This window comes from Nycticebus coucang, chromosome 14 (assembly GCF_027406575.1).
Source record: "Nycticebus coucang isolate mNycCou1 chromosome 14, mNycCou1.pri, whole genome shotgun sequence".
NCBI lineage: Eukaryota > Metazoa > Chordata > Mammalia > Primates > Lorisidae > Nycticebus > Nycticebus coucang.
Window position 1 is genome coordinate 45,301,468 of NC_069793.1, and position 18,820 is coordinate 45,320,287.

The 18,820-nt window shown below is 38.5% G+C and overlaps 1 protein-coding gene across 1 annotated transcript; it reads left to right on the forward strand.

The window, feature by feature from the left end:
* Positions 1-1,588: 1,588 nt before the first annotated feature.
* MRGPRX2 (MAS related GPR family member X2) lies at positions 1,589-11,313 on the forward strand. Its single transcript, XM_053559877.1, has 2 exons — positions 1,589-1,653; positions 10,305-11,313. The coding sequence occupies exons 1-2, from the start codon at positions 1,589-1,591 to the stop codon at positions 11,311-11,313; spliced, it is 1,074 nt and encodes a 357-aa protein (XP_053415852.1).
* Positions 11,314-18,820: the final 7,507 nt, after the last annotated feature.

Sequence of the window (18,820 nt, forward strand, 5' to 3'; positions counted from 1 at the left end):
TGTGAGGCCACGGCACTCTACCGAGGGCCATAAAGTGAGACTCTGTCTCTAAAAAAAAAAAAAAAAAGACATTATGTATGCTAACATATGGTCTGTCCTTGAGAATGATCCCTGAGCTGAAAAGAAGAGCATGTATTCTGCAGCTGTTGAATAAAATATCTTGTAAATATCTACCATTCACTTGGTCTACAGTGCAGATTAAGTTCAAATTTTCTTTGTTGATCTTCTGTTTGAATGATCTGTCCAATGCTGACAATGGAGGTTTCCATTGATTACTGTATTGGGGTCTATCTTTCTCTTTAGTTATGATAATATTTGCTTTGTATATATGGGTATGCCCTTGTTGCATATATATTTAGAATTGTTATATAGTTGATTTCTTTATCATTGTGTAATAACCTTTTTTGTCTCTTTTTTACAGTGTTTGTCTTGCATCTATTTTATTTGATACAAGTATAGCCATTCCTGCTCTTTTTGGGTTTCCATTTGCATGTAATATCTCTTTTCATTCCTTTATTTTCAGCCTATGTGTGTCTTTACAGGTGAAGTTGTTTCTTGCAGAAAACATACATTTGGCTCTTGTTCTTCCATTCATTTAGTCCCTCTACATCTTTTGATTGGAGAGCTTCACATTCAATGTTGTTATTGACAGGTTTGGACTTATTCCTGCCCCATGTTAAAGCTAACCTAAATCCATTTTCTTCACCCCCGAAATGGATAAGACATGATTATCATTCTGATTATGTAGCCCTGGTCATCCAGCGCTGGTTAAGCAGAAATAATAAAATGGCCAAGTTTGCTTCCCAAAGAGGTTTTTATAGAAAGGATCTTATAATCCAGTGACTTTTCTGTCCCTTTCCTCAATCCCAGTGTATTCTTTTACTTTCCTGGAATTCCTAGTGATTCTCAATGTCACAGTTGTCACCCTCCATTCCCTCAATATACAGGTATCTAAATTGTATGGAAATTAAGAAACTAATCTACTTTAACTACAGATGAGTGCTAGTTCTCCAAGGGCTGTGCTTCTAAATGTTGGGTAAATTTTCAAATGCATGGTAAATAGGATCCTGGATTCTATCATGTCAAATATGTTTTTTATCTTCATTTTGTTTGCACTTTAATTACAGATATTTCTCACGATTAAACTTTAAAGGTCCTCTTCCAAGAATATTCCACAACTCTCACCTCTCCAAGTCATTTGTTATATCATTAATTCATTGAATTCATTGTACAGACACAAATGCATGCATTTAAAAATTTGCTAAGCACTTTTGGGCACTGTTCTCGGCACCAAGATTCAAAGATATGTTCATTATTCTTAAAAAGTTCACAGTGCATTGGGAGAGAAATATGTCCTCAGAAGCTTGAAATGTAATATGATGCAGATGTTAATATGGACATATTTATGGCTGTGTGAGCAAAGAACAGATATCTAAATTAATTTTAGCAACTATCAGACGGTATTGCTTCAAATAACAAAGTGTGTAGGAGAAACCAGCTGTAGACATAATGGACCTAGAATTCAAATGACATCATCAGGATGTTCCCCTTCTTTTGGTTTCAGGGCACTTTTTTGGCTTTTAAGCTGATGGCGAAGCTGCCTGAACTGGCTAGGGTTGACTCTAGCCCAGAAAAGAACGAGAAGAGGCCCAGGTACATGGATGAGCCACAGCTTCTCAAAGATGTATCTGTGCAAGCCCGTGTATTGAGATCAGCTCTACACACTTATTCCAGAAACAAAACTGCTCTTTACATGTCTTTCTAAATAATACTGCCCTGAAAAAACAAACAAACAAATAAAACACTGCCCTGCATTCTCAACTCAATTTGAAAAGACTTCATGACACAAATTTTTGAGCTATGAAGAGGAGCTTAGCTTGATGAGTATATCACAGTGATGAAAACAATGGCCTCTGGAAACAACTAAGCCCCCAACAGATTCAGGTTTGGCTTCAGAGATAAGCCTATTTGAGGTGTCTACTCTCTTTGGCACATGACAGAGAAAAGCCTTCACAAGCAACAGAATTTTTTTTAGTTTTAGATCCATCATAGCCAGAAAACATCTTATTTTACAGGGAAGAAATGGAAAACAAAAGGTTGTGATTTATGTTTCCATAGTCAATAATTATCAAATTGAAACCACATATTATGAAATAGCATAAACAGTTAGATACTTTGTGTACATGTGCCAAAGTATCTATGCAATTGTTTCTATGTATAAGATTAACCAGTAATTTATATTTTCATCTATATTCTATTATATATATATATTTTCTACTCAGCAGCCCAAGAGACATTGCTGAAGCACAGATCTGAACGAGTCATTTTCTTGTTTAAATCTCTTACGTGGATCTCCTTTGCTCTCATAAGATTTTATTTCTTATTTTGCAGGGATTTAAAACAGAGTTTTAGAACAACTAAGGTAGAAGTCTAACAGGACAGCCTCATGAAAATATGGGACTTCAAAAGAATGAAACTTTAGTGTATTTCTCCTTAATGAGAAGAAAAAAAAACTCCAAGAAATTATTTTACTCAAGCTTGGTTCTGTGTGAAGAAAAAATCTTTCTCTCAAGAATTGTAACCACAAGTTAGTATCACATTGTGGTCCCAATTTACACAACCTATGTTCTTCCTAAAACTTCAAATGACCAGTGAGGTTTCTGAGGACATCCTGATACATGAAAGCCATGCTGGGAAGTTCCCCCAGTCAATTAGCAAAAGAAAACACAAATCCTTTCTGAAAGAACTCAACTGCAATTCAGGCATTACAAAATTTTTACAAAGAAGCTCCTAAGGAAAGAACGCAGCTCACAGTCAAAATCACAAACACAAAAAATAAAGCACCATTTGAAATTGCCAGAAAAAAACAATAGACAGTAAAATCAGACATACATAGTTTATAGCATTGGAATTATCAGAGAATTGCTTTTTATTTCAACATATTAAGGGATTATAGATGTTTTGGGTTATATGGTTTATTTCTGAAATGCTTGAGTCCCAGCCATAGGGATTCCCACGACTCACATAGTTTTCATATTACCCATTAGGTTGGTTTATTCCCCTCCTTTCTTCCCTCCTCTACCTGTTTAAGTTCCACTGAGTTTTACTTCCCTCTGTGCACATGTGTGCTCTTTGGTTAGTTCCAATTTAATAGTAAGTGCATGTGGCGTTTGTTTTTCAGAATTATAATATTGCTATACTTAAGAGGGTAAAAGGATATAAAAGAGAGTTGACAATACAAGCCAGCATCAAGAGATTAAAAAATAACTAATCAAGTTTAAAAACAAAATATCAAATGAAATTTCTAGAAATTAGTAATATAAAAATTGAATTTAAATTTCGGTGGATGGATTAGACACAGTGGAAAAGAGCTGAGTAAACTGGGAGATATATCTGAAGAAATTTCCCAGAAAGCAGCCTAGAAGACAAAGAAATTTAAAATGAGGAGAAATTAAGATAAAAGATATTTTTTATAAAAGATATAAAAAGGTTTCCTATATGTTAAATTAGACTTACAGAAAGAGAGAATAATAAAAATGATAATAAGAGTTAACAAGAATATAAAATTTATTAGTGTGTGCTCCTGTTTTAAGATACACTTAGATAAGTTAATTTATTAATTTTCTTAGTAAGTCTGTAAAGTAGACATTAATGTTATTCCCATTTTACAGATGAGGAAACAAACATGGCAAACTTACAAACATTTCTGTATGGTCCAAGAGATGCCAAGCAGCCTGGCTTTGTGTCCTTAACAACTCAGCAACATTTTAAGGGATTATAGCATAACATTGTCCAGAAATATTAAATGATAATAATACTGTTGAAATCTAGGAAACTTCACAAATACCAAACATGATATGAAAAAGAAAGCCACTAGACACGTTTGAGTTAGCATGTACCACTGTAGAGAAAAAGGAGAGGTCTTAGAGAAAACAAATAGAGATCACTACAAGAAAATGGCCACTTGACTGATGGCCAGTCCCACATCAGTAACACTGGCAGTCAAAAGGCAGACCTTCAGTATGCTGGGAGAAAGTAGCTGTCATCCTAGAATGCCAAGCCTGGGAAAGGTAACTTTAGAAATTGAGGATGAAACAATGATACATCAGGCAAAAACTGGAAATTTACTACCCAGAGGCTCTCACAAACAAAGCTGAAGAATGTGTTTTGAGAAATGGAAGGAAGATATGATATGTGAAATTGGAGGATGAACAAAAACACTCATGGTGATATGGATAAATGTGAACAAATACTGGCTATTTAAAACAATAATAAGTATTTAATATATTGGGGGGAAGGATCAAAATAAAACACTGGAGGATAGGAGGAAGGTAACAGAAGTTAAAACTTTCCGAGGTCCTGGTGTTGCTCTCAAGGAAGGCAGACTTCCGGTGACAATTGTACAGTTTGCCCACTATATCAAAGTATGAGGACACGCTGAATCTCAGAATTCTCCTCCATTGACACACACTCCCTGCAATGCAAAGGGGCATGATCTCGGGTGTTCATCACTGGAACGGTGTCTTCATTGCCTGGAACGGTGCCTGGCACATCATAGGCACACTACAAGTAGCATTTAATGAATTAATAAATGAGTAAATACACTTCTATGACTGTTTTAAATGCTTCATAGTTAACTATAACTCAGTTTGGCTGCCACATAAGCATATGAAAGGAAGCGATAGGTGATAAGGCTGAAAATATTGGTTGGTTCTAGATGATCTAAAAGTAATCTAGCTAACAAATATCAGGAGGTAGAAGGAGAAATGTGACAGATTGTGTGGTGTGCTAAGTGCCCCATCTTTTATAAAGGGACTCAATGTATCCAATTGTTAACACTGATATATCTAAAATGGAAATGTATTTTTATTATGCAAAACTTCTAAAATAATTAAGAATGGGAAATGTACACATTGGCTGCTGTTTGAGAATGAGGACTTTACAATTCATTTTCTACACCTAGTGTCATTTAAAATAAAACTAATCCATATACTTTACTTCTGTGATTGAATTTTAAAAGATGAGGTGAGTCGGGCCACACAGGGCTTTGAATGCCAAGCAGAAGAGGGCAGACTACTATCGAGCTGTGAAAACATGCTTTGCTAAGTGCGTCTGCTTTTTGCACTGGCTCACAATGGGCAACGAAAGAATCCAGGATGGCAGGGAGGGAGATCAGATGGTGTAGGATGAGGCCAAGATAAGAGTTTGGAGTCAGGCCAAATGCTGAGAAATGTCTCGTGAGGTTTCTTGCTTCACACTCTGATTTGCTAGAACTCCCGGAGCAGGAAATCACAGGGTTGTCCAGCATCTTGATAAGCCTCACTTGGTCACCAGTTTCACTCAAGCTCCTACAGGCTCCTCCATCCAGAGGGCAGAAAAGCATCCTGGGCTGTTTGCCAATCCCAGGAAAGTGCTTCCTTCTCAACTCACCACCTCCAGCAGGAAGAATGGTGATGAGGTAAGAGTGTTCAAGGATCATCTTCTTTCAAAGGCAGTTTGAGTTTTCCCCTCCTAGTCCACCTCCCAATAAGTTCATCTTGGGAGTGCGATCTTCAACAAGAATCTGGAGATATGAAGCTCTTTTGAGGGAGTTTTGGATGCTGGCAGTTTAGATGGTGGGAGATTCAAATAGGATCAACCAGTTTCTTTACATTTTTGTCTTATCTCCTTATATTCTCTCCTTCTCTTCATCCATTGATATCTGCAATTGTGGAGAGAAATATTTGGCTATCTTTAATTTAGGGAACGAGATAGCGTTCAGGCAGTACTTCTCAAAGCTAAGTTGTTAATACCTCAGGTTTCATGGATTTGGTTGCTATGCGAAAGACTTTTTCTTTGTACCCATTGTATCTCTTTATTGTCCCAGCAGAAAACACTCCTCAGACACACTATATAGGTAGTTGAGAAGAGTTTAATGAAGAGACTTTTACAAAGGTGTGATTAGAGTGAAGGGAAATGTCTGAAGAATGATGAAATCCTCAAAAGAAAGGAAGAGTGAAGCACTGTTACTATTGCTAGGCCCAATGGGATAAATTGAAAGAAAATTATGAGAACTCAGAATGTGCGGAAGCTGTAGCTGGGAAAGGGCCACCAGACAGGGGCTATGTCCTTAAGTAGGATGATGATGCAACTGTGAACTCACAGCCTACAAGGGAGCGAACCAGGAAATCAAAACCCCTGAAATCACTTCCTTCCTGCTCTCCAATCTCCTGTTAATGTATTTCTTTGACTAAATGCAACCAGGAACTAGAAAGAAGGATAGCCCATTTATAGCCCACAGAGATGTCTCCTCCCAGGAAGGAGAGGAGGGTAGAAAAGGTTAGACATGAGATCCTGATGGCAAGTGGAGAAAATTCATTTCTTCCTATAGCCTCTTTTTTTTTTATTGTTGGGGATTCATTGAGGGTACAATAAGTCAGGTTACACTGATTGCAATTATTAGGTAAAGTCCCTCTCTTCCTATAGCCTCTTAACAGTTTCCATTTCCTAGGAATCTATCTCAATGTGATTGGATCAATTTCTCATTCTAGAATATCTCCTCCCAGTTAGTTTGCTTTGTTTTTGACCTCCCATTTAGCATCACTTCTTTGTACTATTATCTCACTATCATCCCAAGTGCTTGAGAATGGAATGTAGTTGGAAAAAAAGGGTAGGAGTACATAGGTATTTGTAAGTATTTTAACTTTATAATTCTGGCTGTTCTAAAGAGAAACCTATTATAATGGTGACTTGAATAAGAAAGAAAGCTTTTTACTCCTAGATTAATGACACCAACATGTTAGACATCAAAGCTCCTTCCAATTTTTCACCCCCATCCTGAAAGAAATGCCCTCATCCTTATGCTCCTACATGGGTCCTGAACACATCAGCATTCCAGCCCTGGGGAAGAGCAGAAAGAGCACAGGAAGAGTTGGTTATATTACTTCCTTTCACCTCCTGTTGACTATCACCTGATCACACCGTGCCATCAGCATCAAGGGAGGCTGAGAGATGGGGTCCTTTTTCTGATCTAAGACTCTCTGAGTTATTATGTGTGAGAAGAGGAAGATGACTACTGGGGCAACTAACAAGCAGTCTCTATAACCCCTGATTCTCTCTTGGACTATGTGCTTGCATAGCTTTTTCCAGGAGTGCTTCATAAATAGTGAATGATGTAGCCATGGAACACAAGCCGACATGGGAATGGGCTCCAGGAGACCAGGACTGGTACCAGGCCTGCTTTTCACCATATGTTCTCATGAAAAGCTTTTGGGCTCCTTAAGTCTGGGTTTCTTCCTTTGTTACATGAGAATATTACAATAGATGAGGGATATTAGCTGGAAGCTGGGGATACAATAGTGAACAACCACAAGAAAAACCAGGCAGGTCTAGGCATTATAGAGCTTTGAATTTAATAAGGGAGACAAAAAAAGTAGACATACACTTAAAAATAGAGCTGTACTATATCCAGATGACCTTGTAGCTGGAACCCCACTGCTATTCTAGCTAAAGCCAGCCTGAGAGACACAAAAGATGAAGAAGACACAAGGTCAGAATACCCTCGGAAGCCAAGGCACCTTAGCACAGCCAGAGGGCAAGGGTTGGGTGTGGAGGAGCAGCAGACACAGAGCTGGGTTCAGACACTGCCTCTGCCACTTATCATCTGGGTAGTCTAGACTCAACCTCTATGAGGCTCAATTTCCTTGGAGAAAAGAAGATAACGATGATGATACCCCCTCTTAGGGGATGCAGCACAGATTAGAGGGAGATGGTATGTGTAAGGTATTAGCACAGTGCCAAATGCCACATAGTTATTTTTTTTAAATGGACATACTAAACCCACAAGGACTTGGACAGATATTTGTACAAAACGTTCATAGCAACATTATTCATAATAGCCAAAAGATAGAAACAACCACAATGTCCATCAACAAATAAAAGGTTAAACAAAATGTGACTTACCCGTACAATGGAATGTTGTTCAACCTTGGAAGGAGTAGGATCCTGATACATGCAGCATGGATGAACCTTGAGGACATGAGGCTTGGTGGAATAAACCAGACACAACAGGACAGATGTTGTATGGTCTCTTTCATATGAAGTACCTAGAATGGTTAGATTTATAGAGACAGAAAGTAGAATAGAGGTTACCAGGAGCTGGGACAGAAGAGAGGAGTGGAGAGATAGTTTTGGATGGATATAAAGCTTCATCTGGGGATGATAGGAAGTTTTGGAGATGGATGGTGGTAATGGTTGCACAACAATGTACATGAATTTAATGCCACTGAATCATATACTTAGAATGGTTAAAATGATAAAGGTTACATTATTTGTATTTTACAATGAAAAATAGACTAAACCATCTTCTAAATGGTCTATAGCCCCTGCAAACTGTTCACTTCCATGAGTAAAAAAGGCAAGATGCCTTGAAGGAGGGCAACAGATGTTGTGGTTTTCCTCCATATCCTTATCAGGCCAACCAGGGCTACTGGAACTAAGAGCATGTGATGGTTGCATTCATCATCCTTGATGCTAACTCTGCACCCCCAAGAAGGACACATCCCCTTTCCATGTGGAGGCCTCCTGTGTGAGTCCTCTGCAGTGTGGATTGATATCCGTCTTTTCTGAAGCAGAAAAGGGCTCATGTATTCAGTGGTTTGCTCCCACTTGGCTTCTATTCACATCTCTTCCCCTTCTTTGATCGTTACCACTTCTTTGACTGTTACCACTTAGTGCATCTTAAATTTGCTTAATCAAGGCTCAAACAATCATGATTTTAAAGTTCTATTTTGGATTTGACTTGAGCATTACTTGTTGGTTATCTACTTCCTGTGTGTGTACTTGACACCAGTCTCTGGCAATGGGGCTGCAGGCTGGTTAAGAACAAGGACTCTGACACAGACCTGTGGATTCAAATGTAGACTCTACCATTTGTTTGCAAGAGACCTGGAGCATATCACTCAATCTATTTGTGCTTTAGTCTCCTTATCTATAAAATGGGACTAATAGTACTGCCCTCATTAGGCCCTACAGAGGGTTAAAAGGCTATACCTGAGGAGCACCCCCTCAGCTGCTTTCACAGATGGTGAGTGGTGGGCACTGATATGAGAAAGATCTCCTTCCCAAGTGGAATTCACCAGCATCTGCCTTTTCACCCAAAACTCTGAACAATGTAAAAATGGACTGGGCACTTTTGCTATTTCCCACCCCCTTCCGCCAAAGAATCCTTTCCAGAGATGCTTTAATCAGCAAAGCAAACTCCACTCAAAATCAGTCGGAGGAGAGTGGGGTCCTCCTTAGAAACTTCCTCGACTCACTGCCACCTCCCTCTCTCCTTTTCCCAACTTGCCCCTTTCTCCTCTAAAATGCAGAGCAATTCAAATGAGCCCTAAATCCTCTCCCTAAACTGTGGGTTTAACTCCTGTGGGCGCTCATTAGTAAAAGCCATATCCGGACCCTCCCTGGGTTAGAGACAGAACAGTGCCCATCACCGGCCATCTGTAAAGGCAGAAGGGGTCCTTTCAAATACACCAGTGTTCCACAAAAGGAAACATGAGGATTGAAATGTTCTTCATTTCTTTACATGTGTGTTTTCTGGTGATTGATTTCATTTTTAAAACGTTTGTATTACATTTAACACAAATTTTCAACTACTGTTTGACTCCCATTTATTTATTCATTTTTGGATTACAATTTTTTGAACACCTACCGTGTCTCTGACATGGAGCTAGGCACTGAGAATCCAAAAATGGACAAGAGAAAAGTGTTCCCCATTGAGTCATTCTAGCCCATTTCTAGGTGTGATCATCCTCACACCTGTTCCAGCAAGAAGTCACATTCCCTTCACGACACTAAATCATGATCTCCATTCTGCCTAGTGAATGGACTCCTTTCAGTCACTAAGGATGGCCTGGGTCCTGCCTGGGCTTCCGATTTCCAGCCCCAGAGAGGAAACCTCTAACCAGGAGAGAAGGAATGCTGGGTTCAGAGTCTTGTCTCTTCTTGTTTCACACAGCCTGCCCAGATTTTCTCCTCCAGGGGACATGACATGGCCTAGTACAGTGAGTGGGGTGTTTAGACTTTAGACTATTCTCACATCAGTAGAAGACATGACAGTTGGAGTAGAGAGAGCCCAGTCTTTAGAGTTAGTGAGAACTGGGTTTAAATCCAGGTACCAGGACTCCCTGGCCTTCAGTAAATAGTTTACTCTTTTCGAGCCTCTGTTTCCTTCCCGCATAACACATGGTGGGCAATTCCCACATAGCAGGTGGTGCTGAGAATCAGGGATCACCACCCAGGTGCTCATGTCTTTTTTCTGTTCGCAGGAGCACTGACGGAGGGTTTCTGAGCATGAACTCAACCATTCCTCCAGTGACTGAAATCATAACAAAGAATGGAAATGAACAGCACCCTCTTCCAACTTGTGGCAAAGAGCCTCTGATCCTGTCCTCGCTAATCCTCGCCATTGCCCTGGTTGGGCTGGCAGGAAACGGGGTTGTGCTCTGGCTCCTGGGCTTCTGCATGCGCAGGAACGCCTTTTCCGTCTACATCCTCAACTTGGCGGCCGCCGACTTTCTCTTCCTTAGTTTCCTAATTGTAAATTGCCTGGGGATCGTCATTGGCACCTTGCATAGCATATCGGTCTTCATCCCTAACGCCATCGCCACTGTGTTGACTTTTGCTTACCTTGCAGGTCTGAGCATACTGAGCGCCATTAGCACCGAGCGCTGCCTGTCGGTCCTGCGGCCCATCTGGTACCGCTGTCGCCGCCCCAGACACCTGTCTGCGATCACATGTGCCCTGCTCTGGGGCCTGTCCCTGCTCCTGAGCATCCTAGAAGGGGAGTACTGTGGCCTCCTGTTTAGGTGGGGTGACTATGATTGGTGTCGCATGTTTGATTTCATCACTGCAGCGTGGCTCATTGTTTTATTTGTGATTCTCTCTGGGTCCAGCCTGGCCCTGCTGGTGAGGATCCTCTGCAGCTCCCAGCGGATGCCACTGACCAGGCTGTATGTGACTATTGTGTTCACAGTGCTGGCCTTCCTCATCTGTGGCTTGCCCTTCGGCATCTACTGGTTCCTCTTAACCTGGAAAGTTGATGTGTTCACTTGTTACCTTGATTTGGTTTTAGTTGTCCTGTCCTGTGTTAACAGCAGCGCCAACCCCATCATTTACTTCTTCGTGGGCTCCTCTAGGCAGCGGTGGTGGCGTCAGCAGAGGAGGACCCTCAAGCTGGTTCTCCAGCAGGCTCTTCAGGACACCCCCGAGGTGGATAATGGTGAAGGAAGCTTTCCTCGGGGATCCCTCGAGATGTCCGGCAGCAGTTTGGTGTAGCAACTCAGTCTCTGGTTGGGTCAGACAGATGTAGCTTTGAAAACCAGCTTCCCCCATCACAGTTTGGGAGTTTGTTTGAGAAACAGAATTTCACTGTTGCCCCAGGCTACAGTGCCGTGGTGTCACTCTGGCTCACAGCAACCTCAAACTCCTGGGCTCAAGTGATCTCCTGCCTCACTCCCCTGAGTAGCTGGATCTACTGGCGCCCCCTATCATGCCCAGATAATTTTTTTCCCTATTTTTCGTAGGGTCGCTGTCTAGCACTTAGGCTGGTCTGAACTACTGAGCTCAAGAGATCCTCATGCCTCAGCCTCCCAAAGGACTAGGATTATCATCCCCTGATCCTAAAACTGTTAAAGAAATAATCCTCCTCCCAAGGATGAAATGACACAATATCTGTTAAACAAACACCAAGCGCCCAAGTGCAGTGTCTCTGGAACTGCGTCACAGGAGCCCTACACTTCCCCATGACCTTTGGCAACTTTTGGGTCCAGAACTCTTCCCACTATCCCACTTTGGACGAATCCCACCTTCAGCAGAAGGCCGAAAGCCGTGCAGGAAAATTCTAAACTTTGGTCATTGCACTAAATAGAAAGGAAAAAAAATGTTGCACTTTTAACAAGTTTCTTTTTTCTCTTCCCTGAGATTTGTCTCAAATTAGAAAAATGAAATACTGATCTAGACCCCAAAGAGCAGTCTTCTTTAACTTTGGCAGGCCTCAGAATATCTCCCTAGCTTTATAAATGTTTATTGAATAAATGACTTAATGGATGAATAACCTGATGAATTTTTAAGTTATGCTGCACAAAATCTCCATTTACCAAATTGAAGCCATCATCTTTAAATTTATTGCTTTCACTATTTTCAACCTTTGCAAACATAAAATTGGGTTTTATAACCAGATAAATCACTGTCAAAGCATAATTAAGGCTTGAAACACAATGTCTTTTTGTGTTTTCCTTTCAAACGCTGTCCCATTCCTTCCTCTTTGGCTTTGCCCAGTTCTTTCTCTCTAGGGGTCTGAAATCCCTCATGGCAGGTTTCCAATGTGTCTGACTACACTCTATGTTCTTTGAGGACGGGATGTATGTCTGATGTGCCTTTTAATCCAAAGACCATACAGCATTTACTTTATTAATTGAAACTCACATATTTTATACATTTGTATATTCTATAAAAATAATATATGAATTTAAAATATACCTCTAAATAATTTTTATTATTTTTAATTAAGGTATAATTAAGAAAGAATGATATGTACAGACATAAGTGTATAGTTCAATGAGTTTTGTTAAATGAAGGCAACTTTGTAACCGAAACTCCATTCAAGCATGAAATATTTTCATCACCTCTGAAAGGTCCCTTGAGCTCCCTTCACATTACCCTTCCACTCCCACAGGTGATCATTGTTCCTGTTTCTAACACTGAATATTAGTTTTGTCTGACCTTTGACTTTACATATTTAGAATCGTATAATGTGTACTTTTTTGTTCTTAGCTCTTATGCTCAACAGGATATTTTAAGGATTTTTCTATGTCATTGCGTAATGTATACCAGTAATTTGTTCCTTTTATAAAGCCGACTACTATTTCATTGTATGGATGTATCACAGTTTAACTATTTTCACATGGGTAGATATATGGGTAGTCTTCAAGTTTTGGTTATTAGGAATAAAGGTATTGTGAATATTCCTATTCAAGTCCTTTTGTGTTTTCATTTCTCTTGGGGTGAAATTGTTGAATCACAGGAAAATGTATGCTTAACTCTAAGAAATCACCAATCTATTTCCTAAAGTGGTGGTATTATATCACCTTCCCAGGAAAATTGTACGAGTTTTCCCTTTGCTCTACATACTTCCCCAAAATATGGTACTGTTGGTCTTTTGAATTTCAGCCATTGTAATGAATGTGAAGTCCTATCTCAGTGTTTTTTAATTTGCATTTCTGTAATGATTTATTAAATGGAGCATCTGCATACACTTATTGGCTACTCATTTTTCTTTCTGCATTGTTGGCTCAAGTTTTGCTCATTTTAATTAAATATCTCTCTTTTTCATTACTAACTTGTAGAGTTTTTATATATGCTGAATGATTCCTTTGATAGTTAAGCATGTTGTAAATACTTGTCCAGTTGGTGGTTTGCCTATACATTTTTTCTTATTTATTTACTTTTAATCATGTATATATTCCTGGGGTACCATGTGATGTTTTGATCAATTTATACATTGTGTAAAGACTAAATAAAGCTAACTAACACCTTTCTAACTTTTTTTTCGTGATGAGAACATTAAACATCTATTAGCAATTTTGAAATAAGCAATGCATTATTATCAACTGTGGTCACAATGTGCAATAGATCACTAAAAATAATTTCTCCAGTCTAACCAAAACGTTCTACCATTTGATCCATATCTTTCCTTCTGAATTCCACCTTTCCTCTCTAGCCTCTGGTTACCACCTTCCTACTCTATGTTTCTATGAGATTAATGTTTTTAGATTTCACATATATGAGAAATCATACAGTATTTGTTTTCCTTTTTGTTCCTACCTATTTCACTTAGCATAATGTCCTCCAGGTTCATGTATGTTGTCCAAAAGGCAGAATTTGCTTCTTTTTAAGGATTTATAGGTTGCTTCCATATCTTCTTTTTACAAATAATGCTAAAACAAGCATGGAAATGCAGATATAGCTCCCAAATAATGATTTTGACTCCTTTGGATATACACCCAGAAGTGAGATTGCTGGATCAGATGGTAAGTCTGTGTTTAGTTTAAGAAACCTCCATTTTTATTTTCCAAAATAGTTGTACCAATTTACATTCCCACCAACAGTGTGCAACCATTCCCTTTTCTCCACATCCTTGTTAATGCTCATTTTTACCTTTTGTATAATAGTCATGCCAGTAAGTGTGGTGTGATATCTCATTATGATCTGAATTTACAATTCCAAAATGACCAGATATGTTGAGCATTTTTTCATGTATATGTTTGTCATTTGTATGTCTTCTTTTAAGACATATCTGTTTAGGTCCTTTGCCCATTTATTTGTTTCCTTATTATTGAGTTGTTTGATTTTCTTACATATTTTAGATAAGAGGCCTTTATTATACATATGGTTTGCAAATATTTTCTTTTTAAATTTATGATTAATACATAATAATTTTACATTTTTATGGGGGTACAATATGGTGTTTCCATGCTTGTTTTCACCGCAAACATTCATCATTTCTTTGTGATAAGAACATTCAAAAACTTATTTTCTAGCTATTTTAAAATAGACAACGTATTATTGTTAACCCTAGCCATCCTACTATGAGGCAGAGAGCGGTTTATAAATATTTTCCTCTAATCTATGGGTTGCTTCTTCACCCTGATGATCATTTCCTTTGTTTTCTTATTTTTTATTATTAAATCATAGCTGTGTACATTAATGTGATCATGGGGTAATATATGCTGGTTTTATAGACCGTTTGACACATTTTCATCACACTGGTTAACATAGCCTTCCTGGCATTTTCTTAGTTATTGTGTTAAGACATTTACATTCTACATTTATTAAGTTTCACATATACCCTTGTAAGAGGCACCACAGGTATAATCCCACCAATCATCCTCCCTCTGCCCTCCTCCCCCCTCCCTCACTCCCTTCCCCCTTCTCCCCATTCTTAGGTTATAACTGGGTTATAGCTTTCATGTGAAAGCCATAAATTAGTTTCATAGTAGGGCTGAGTACATTGGGTACTTTTTCTTCCATTCTTGAGATACATTACTAAGAAGAATATGTTCCAGCTCCATCCATGTAAACATGAAAGAGGTAAAGTCTCCATCTTTCTTTAAGGCTGCATAATATTCCATGGTGTACATATATCACAATTTATTAATCCATTCGTGGCTCAATGGGCACTTGGGGTTTTTCCATGACTCAGCAATTATGAATTGGGCTGCAATAAACATTCTGGTACCAATATCTTTGTTATAATGTGATTTTTGGTCTTCTGGGTGTATACCTAGTAGAGGAATTATAGGATTGAATGGCTGGTCTATTTTTAGATCTCCAAGTGTTCTCCAAACATCTTTCCAAAAGGAATGTATTAATTTGCATTCCCACCAACAGTGTAGAAGTGTTCCTTTTTCTCCACATCCACACCGACATCTCTGGTCTTGGGATTTTGTGATATGAGCTAAACTTACTGGAGTTAGATGATATCTCAAAGTAGTTTTGATTTGCATTTCTCTGATGATTAAAGATGATGAGCATTTTTCATATGTCTGTAGGCCATGTGCCTGTCTTCTTCAGAGAAGTTTCTCTTCAAGTCCCTTGCCCAGCCTGCGATGGGATCACTTGTTCTTTTCTTGCTTATACGTTTGAGTTCTCTGTGGATTCTGGTTATTAAACCTTTGTCGAGGACATAACCTGCAAATATCTTCTCCCATTCTGAGGGCTGTCTGCTTGCTTTACTTACTGTGTTCTTGGCTGTGCAGAAGCTTTTTAGTCTGATCAATTCCCAGTAGTGTATTTTTGAAGCTGCTTCAATTGCCCGGGGGGTCCTCCTCATAAAGTACTCGCCCAGACTGATTTCTTCAAGGGTTTTCCCTGCACTCTCTTCTAGTATTTTTATAGTTTCATGTCTTAAGTTTAAATCTTTAATCCAGTGACAGTATCTCTTAGTTAATGGTGAAAGGTATGGGTCCAGTTTCAGTCTTCTACAGGTTGCCAGCCAGTTCACCCAGCACCATGTGTTAAATAGGGAATCTTTTCCCCACTGAATGTTTTTAATTGGCTTGTCAAAGATCAGATAATGGTAAGTAGCTGGATTCACCTCTTGGTTCTCTATTTTGTTCCAGATATCTACTTCTCTGTTTTTGTGCCAGTACCATGCTGCTTTGATCACTATCGATTTATAGTATAGTCTGAGGTCTGGTAGCATGATTCCTCGTGCTTTGTTTTTATTTCTGAGTAATGTCTTGGCTATTCAAGGTTTTTTTCTGATTCAATATAAAATTAAGTATTATTTTTTCAAGCTCTTTAAAATATGACAGTGCAGCTTTAATAGGAATTGCATTAAAATCACATATTGCTTTGGGTAGTATAGACATTTTAACAATGTTGGTTCTTCCCAACATTTCTTAGAGTTTCATAGTTCTCTTTATAGAGATCTTTCACGTCTTTTGTTAGATAAACTTCCAAATATTTCATCTTATTTGGCACTACTGTGAATGGAATAGAGTCCTTAACTGTTTTTTTAGTTGACTATTGTTGGTATATATAAAGGCTACTGATTTATGAATGTTTATTTTGTAACCTGAGACGCTGCTGTATTCCTTGGTCACTTCTATGAGTTTTGTAGTAGAATCCCTGGTGTTTTCCAGATATACAATCATATCATTTGCGAAGAGGGAAAGTTTGATCTCTTCTGACCCCATATGGATACCCTTGATCACCTTTACTTCCCTAATTCCGGTGGCTAAAACTTCCATTACAATGTTAAAGAGCAGTGGAGAGAATGGGCAGCCTTGTCTGGTTCCTGATCTGAGTGGAAATGATTCCAATTTAACTCCATTCAATATAATATCGGCTGTGGGTTTGCTATAGATGGCCTCTATCAGTTTAAGAAATGTCCCTTCTATACCAATTTTCTTAAGTGTTCTGATCATGAAGGGATGCTGGATATTATCAAAAGCTTTTTCTTCATCAATTGAGCGAATCATATGGTCTTGGTTTTTTAATTTGTTTATGTGCTGAATTATACTTATAGATTTACATATGTTGAACCAGCCTTGAGACCCTGGGATAAAACCGACTTGGTCATGATGTATAATTTTTTTCATGTGTTGCTGGATTCTGTTTGTTAGGATCTTGTTGAATATTTTTGCATCTATATTCATTGGTGATATTGGTCTATAATTTTCTTTTCTTGTTGGGTCCTTTCCTGGTTTGGGGATCAGGGTGATGTTTGCTTCATAGAACGTGTTGGGTAGTCTTCCTTCTTTTTCTACATTTTGGAACAGGTTGAGAAATATAGGTTCTAATTCCTCTTTAAAGGTTTGGTAGAATTCTGATGTGAAGCCATCTGGTCCTGGGCTTTTCATTTTAGGGAGGTTTTGTATGCTTGATGCTGTTTCAGAACTCAATATGGGCCTGTTCAACATTTCCACTTGATTCTGGCTAAGTCTTGGAAGGAGACGTGCTTCCAAATATTGGTTAATCTCCTTCAGATTTCATATTTCAGAGAATAAAGTTTCTTGTAATATTCATTAAGGATTTTTTTGAATTTCTGAGGAGTCTGTTGTTATTTCGTCTTTGTCATTTCTGATTGATGAGATTAGAGATTTTACTCTCTTTTTCCTGGTTAGGTTAGCCAAAGGTTTATCTATTTTATTGACATTTTCAAAAAAACAACTTTTTGATTTATTGATCTGTTGTATTATTCTTTTGTTTTCAATTTCATTTAATTCTGCTCTAATTTTGGTTATTTCTTTTCTTCTACTGGGTTTGGGCTTGGAATGTTCTTCCTTTTCCAGTTGCTTGAGATGTCCCATTATTTGTTAACTTCTGCTCTTTCTGTTCTGTTGAGGAAGGCTTGTAGTGCTATAAATTTCCCTCTTAGGACAGCCTTTGTGGTATCCCAGAGGTTCTGATAATTCATGTCTTCATTGTCATTTTGTTCGAAAAATTTGGCAATTTCCTTCTTAATCTTATCTCTGACCCAGCTATCATTCAGTATAAGGTTATTTAACTTCCATGTTTTTGTATGAGTATACAGATTCCTGTTGTTACTGAGTTCAACTTTTATTCCATGGTGGTCCGAGAAGATGCAAAGAATAATTTCTATTCCTTTAAATTTACTGAGGTTAGACTTGTGACCTAAGATGTGATCGATTTTGGAGTATGTTCCGTGGGCTGATGAGAAGTATGTATACTCAGTTTTGTTGGGATGAAATGTTCTGTAGATGTCTGCTAAATCCAAATGTTGGATGGTTAGGTTTAAATCTAAAATTTCTTTGCCTGGCTTCTTATTGGAGGATCTATCCAACACTGGCAAAGGAGTGTTGAAATCTCTGACTATTATAGAGCTGGAGGAAATCAAGTTGCTCATGTCTGTTAGAGTTTCTCTTATGAATTGAGGTGCATTCTGGTAGGGTGCATAGATATTAATAATTGAAATCTCATCCTATTATTACCCTTAAGAAATATGAAGTGACCATTCTTATCCTTCATTACTTTTGTTGGTTTAAAGCCTATTGTATCTGCAAATAAAATTGCAACACCTGCTTTTTTCTGATTACCATTTGCCCAAAATATGGATGACCATCCTTTCACCCTGAGTCTATATTTATCTTTTAAGGCAAGATGTAATTCTTGTATGCAGCAAATATCTGGCCTGAGTTTTTGTATCCAGTCAGCTAACCTGTGCCTCTTTAGAGGACAGTTTAAGCCATTCGCATTAATAGAGAATATTGATAAGTCTGGTAAAATTTTGGGTATCGAGTTTTTTGAAAGTCGAAAA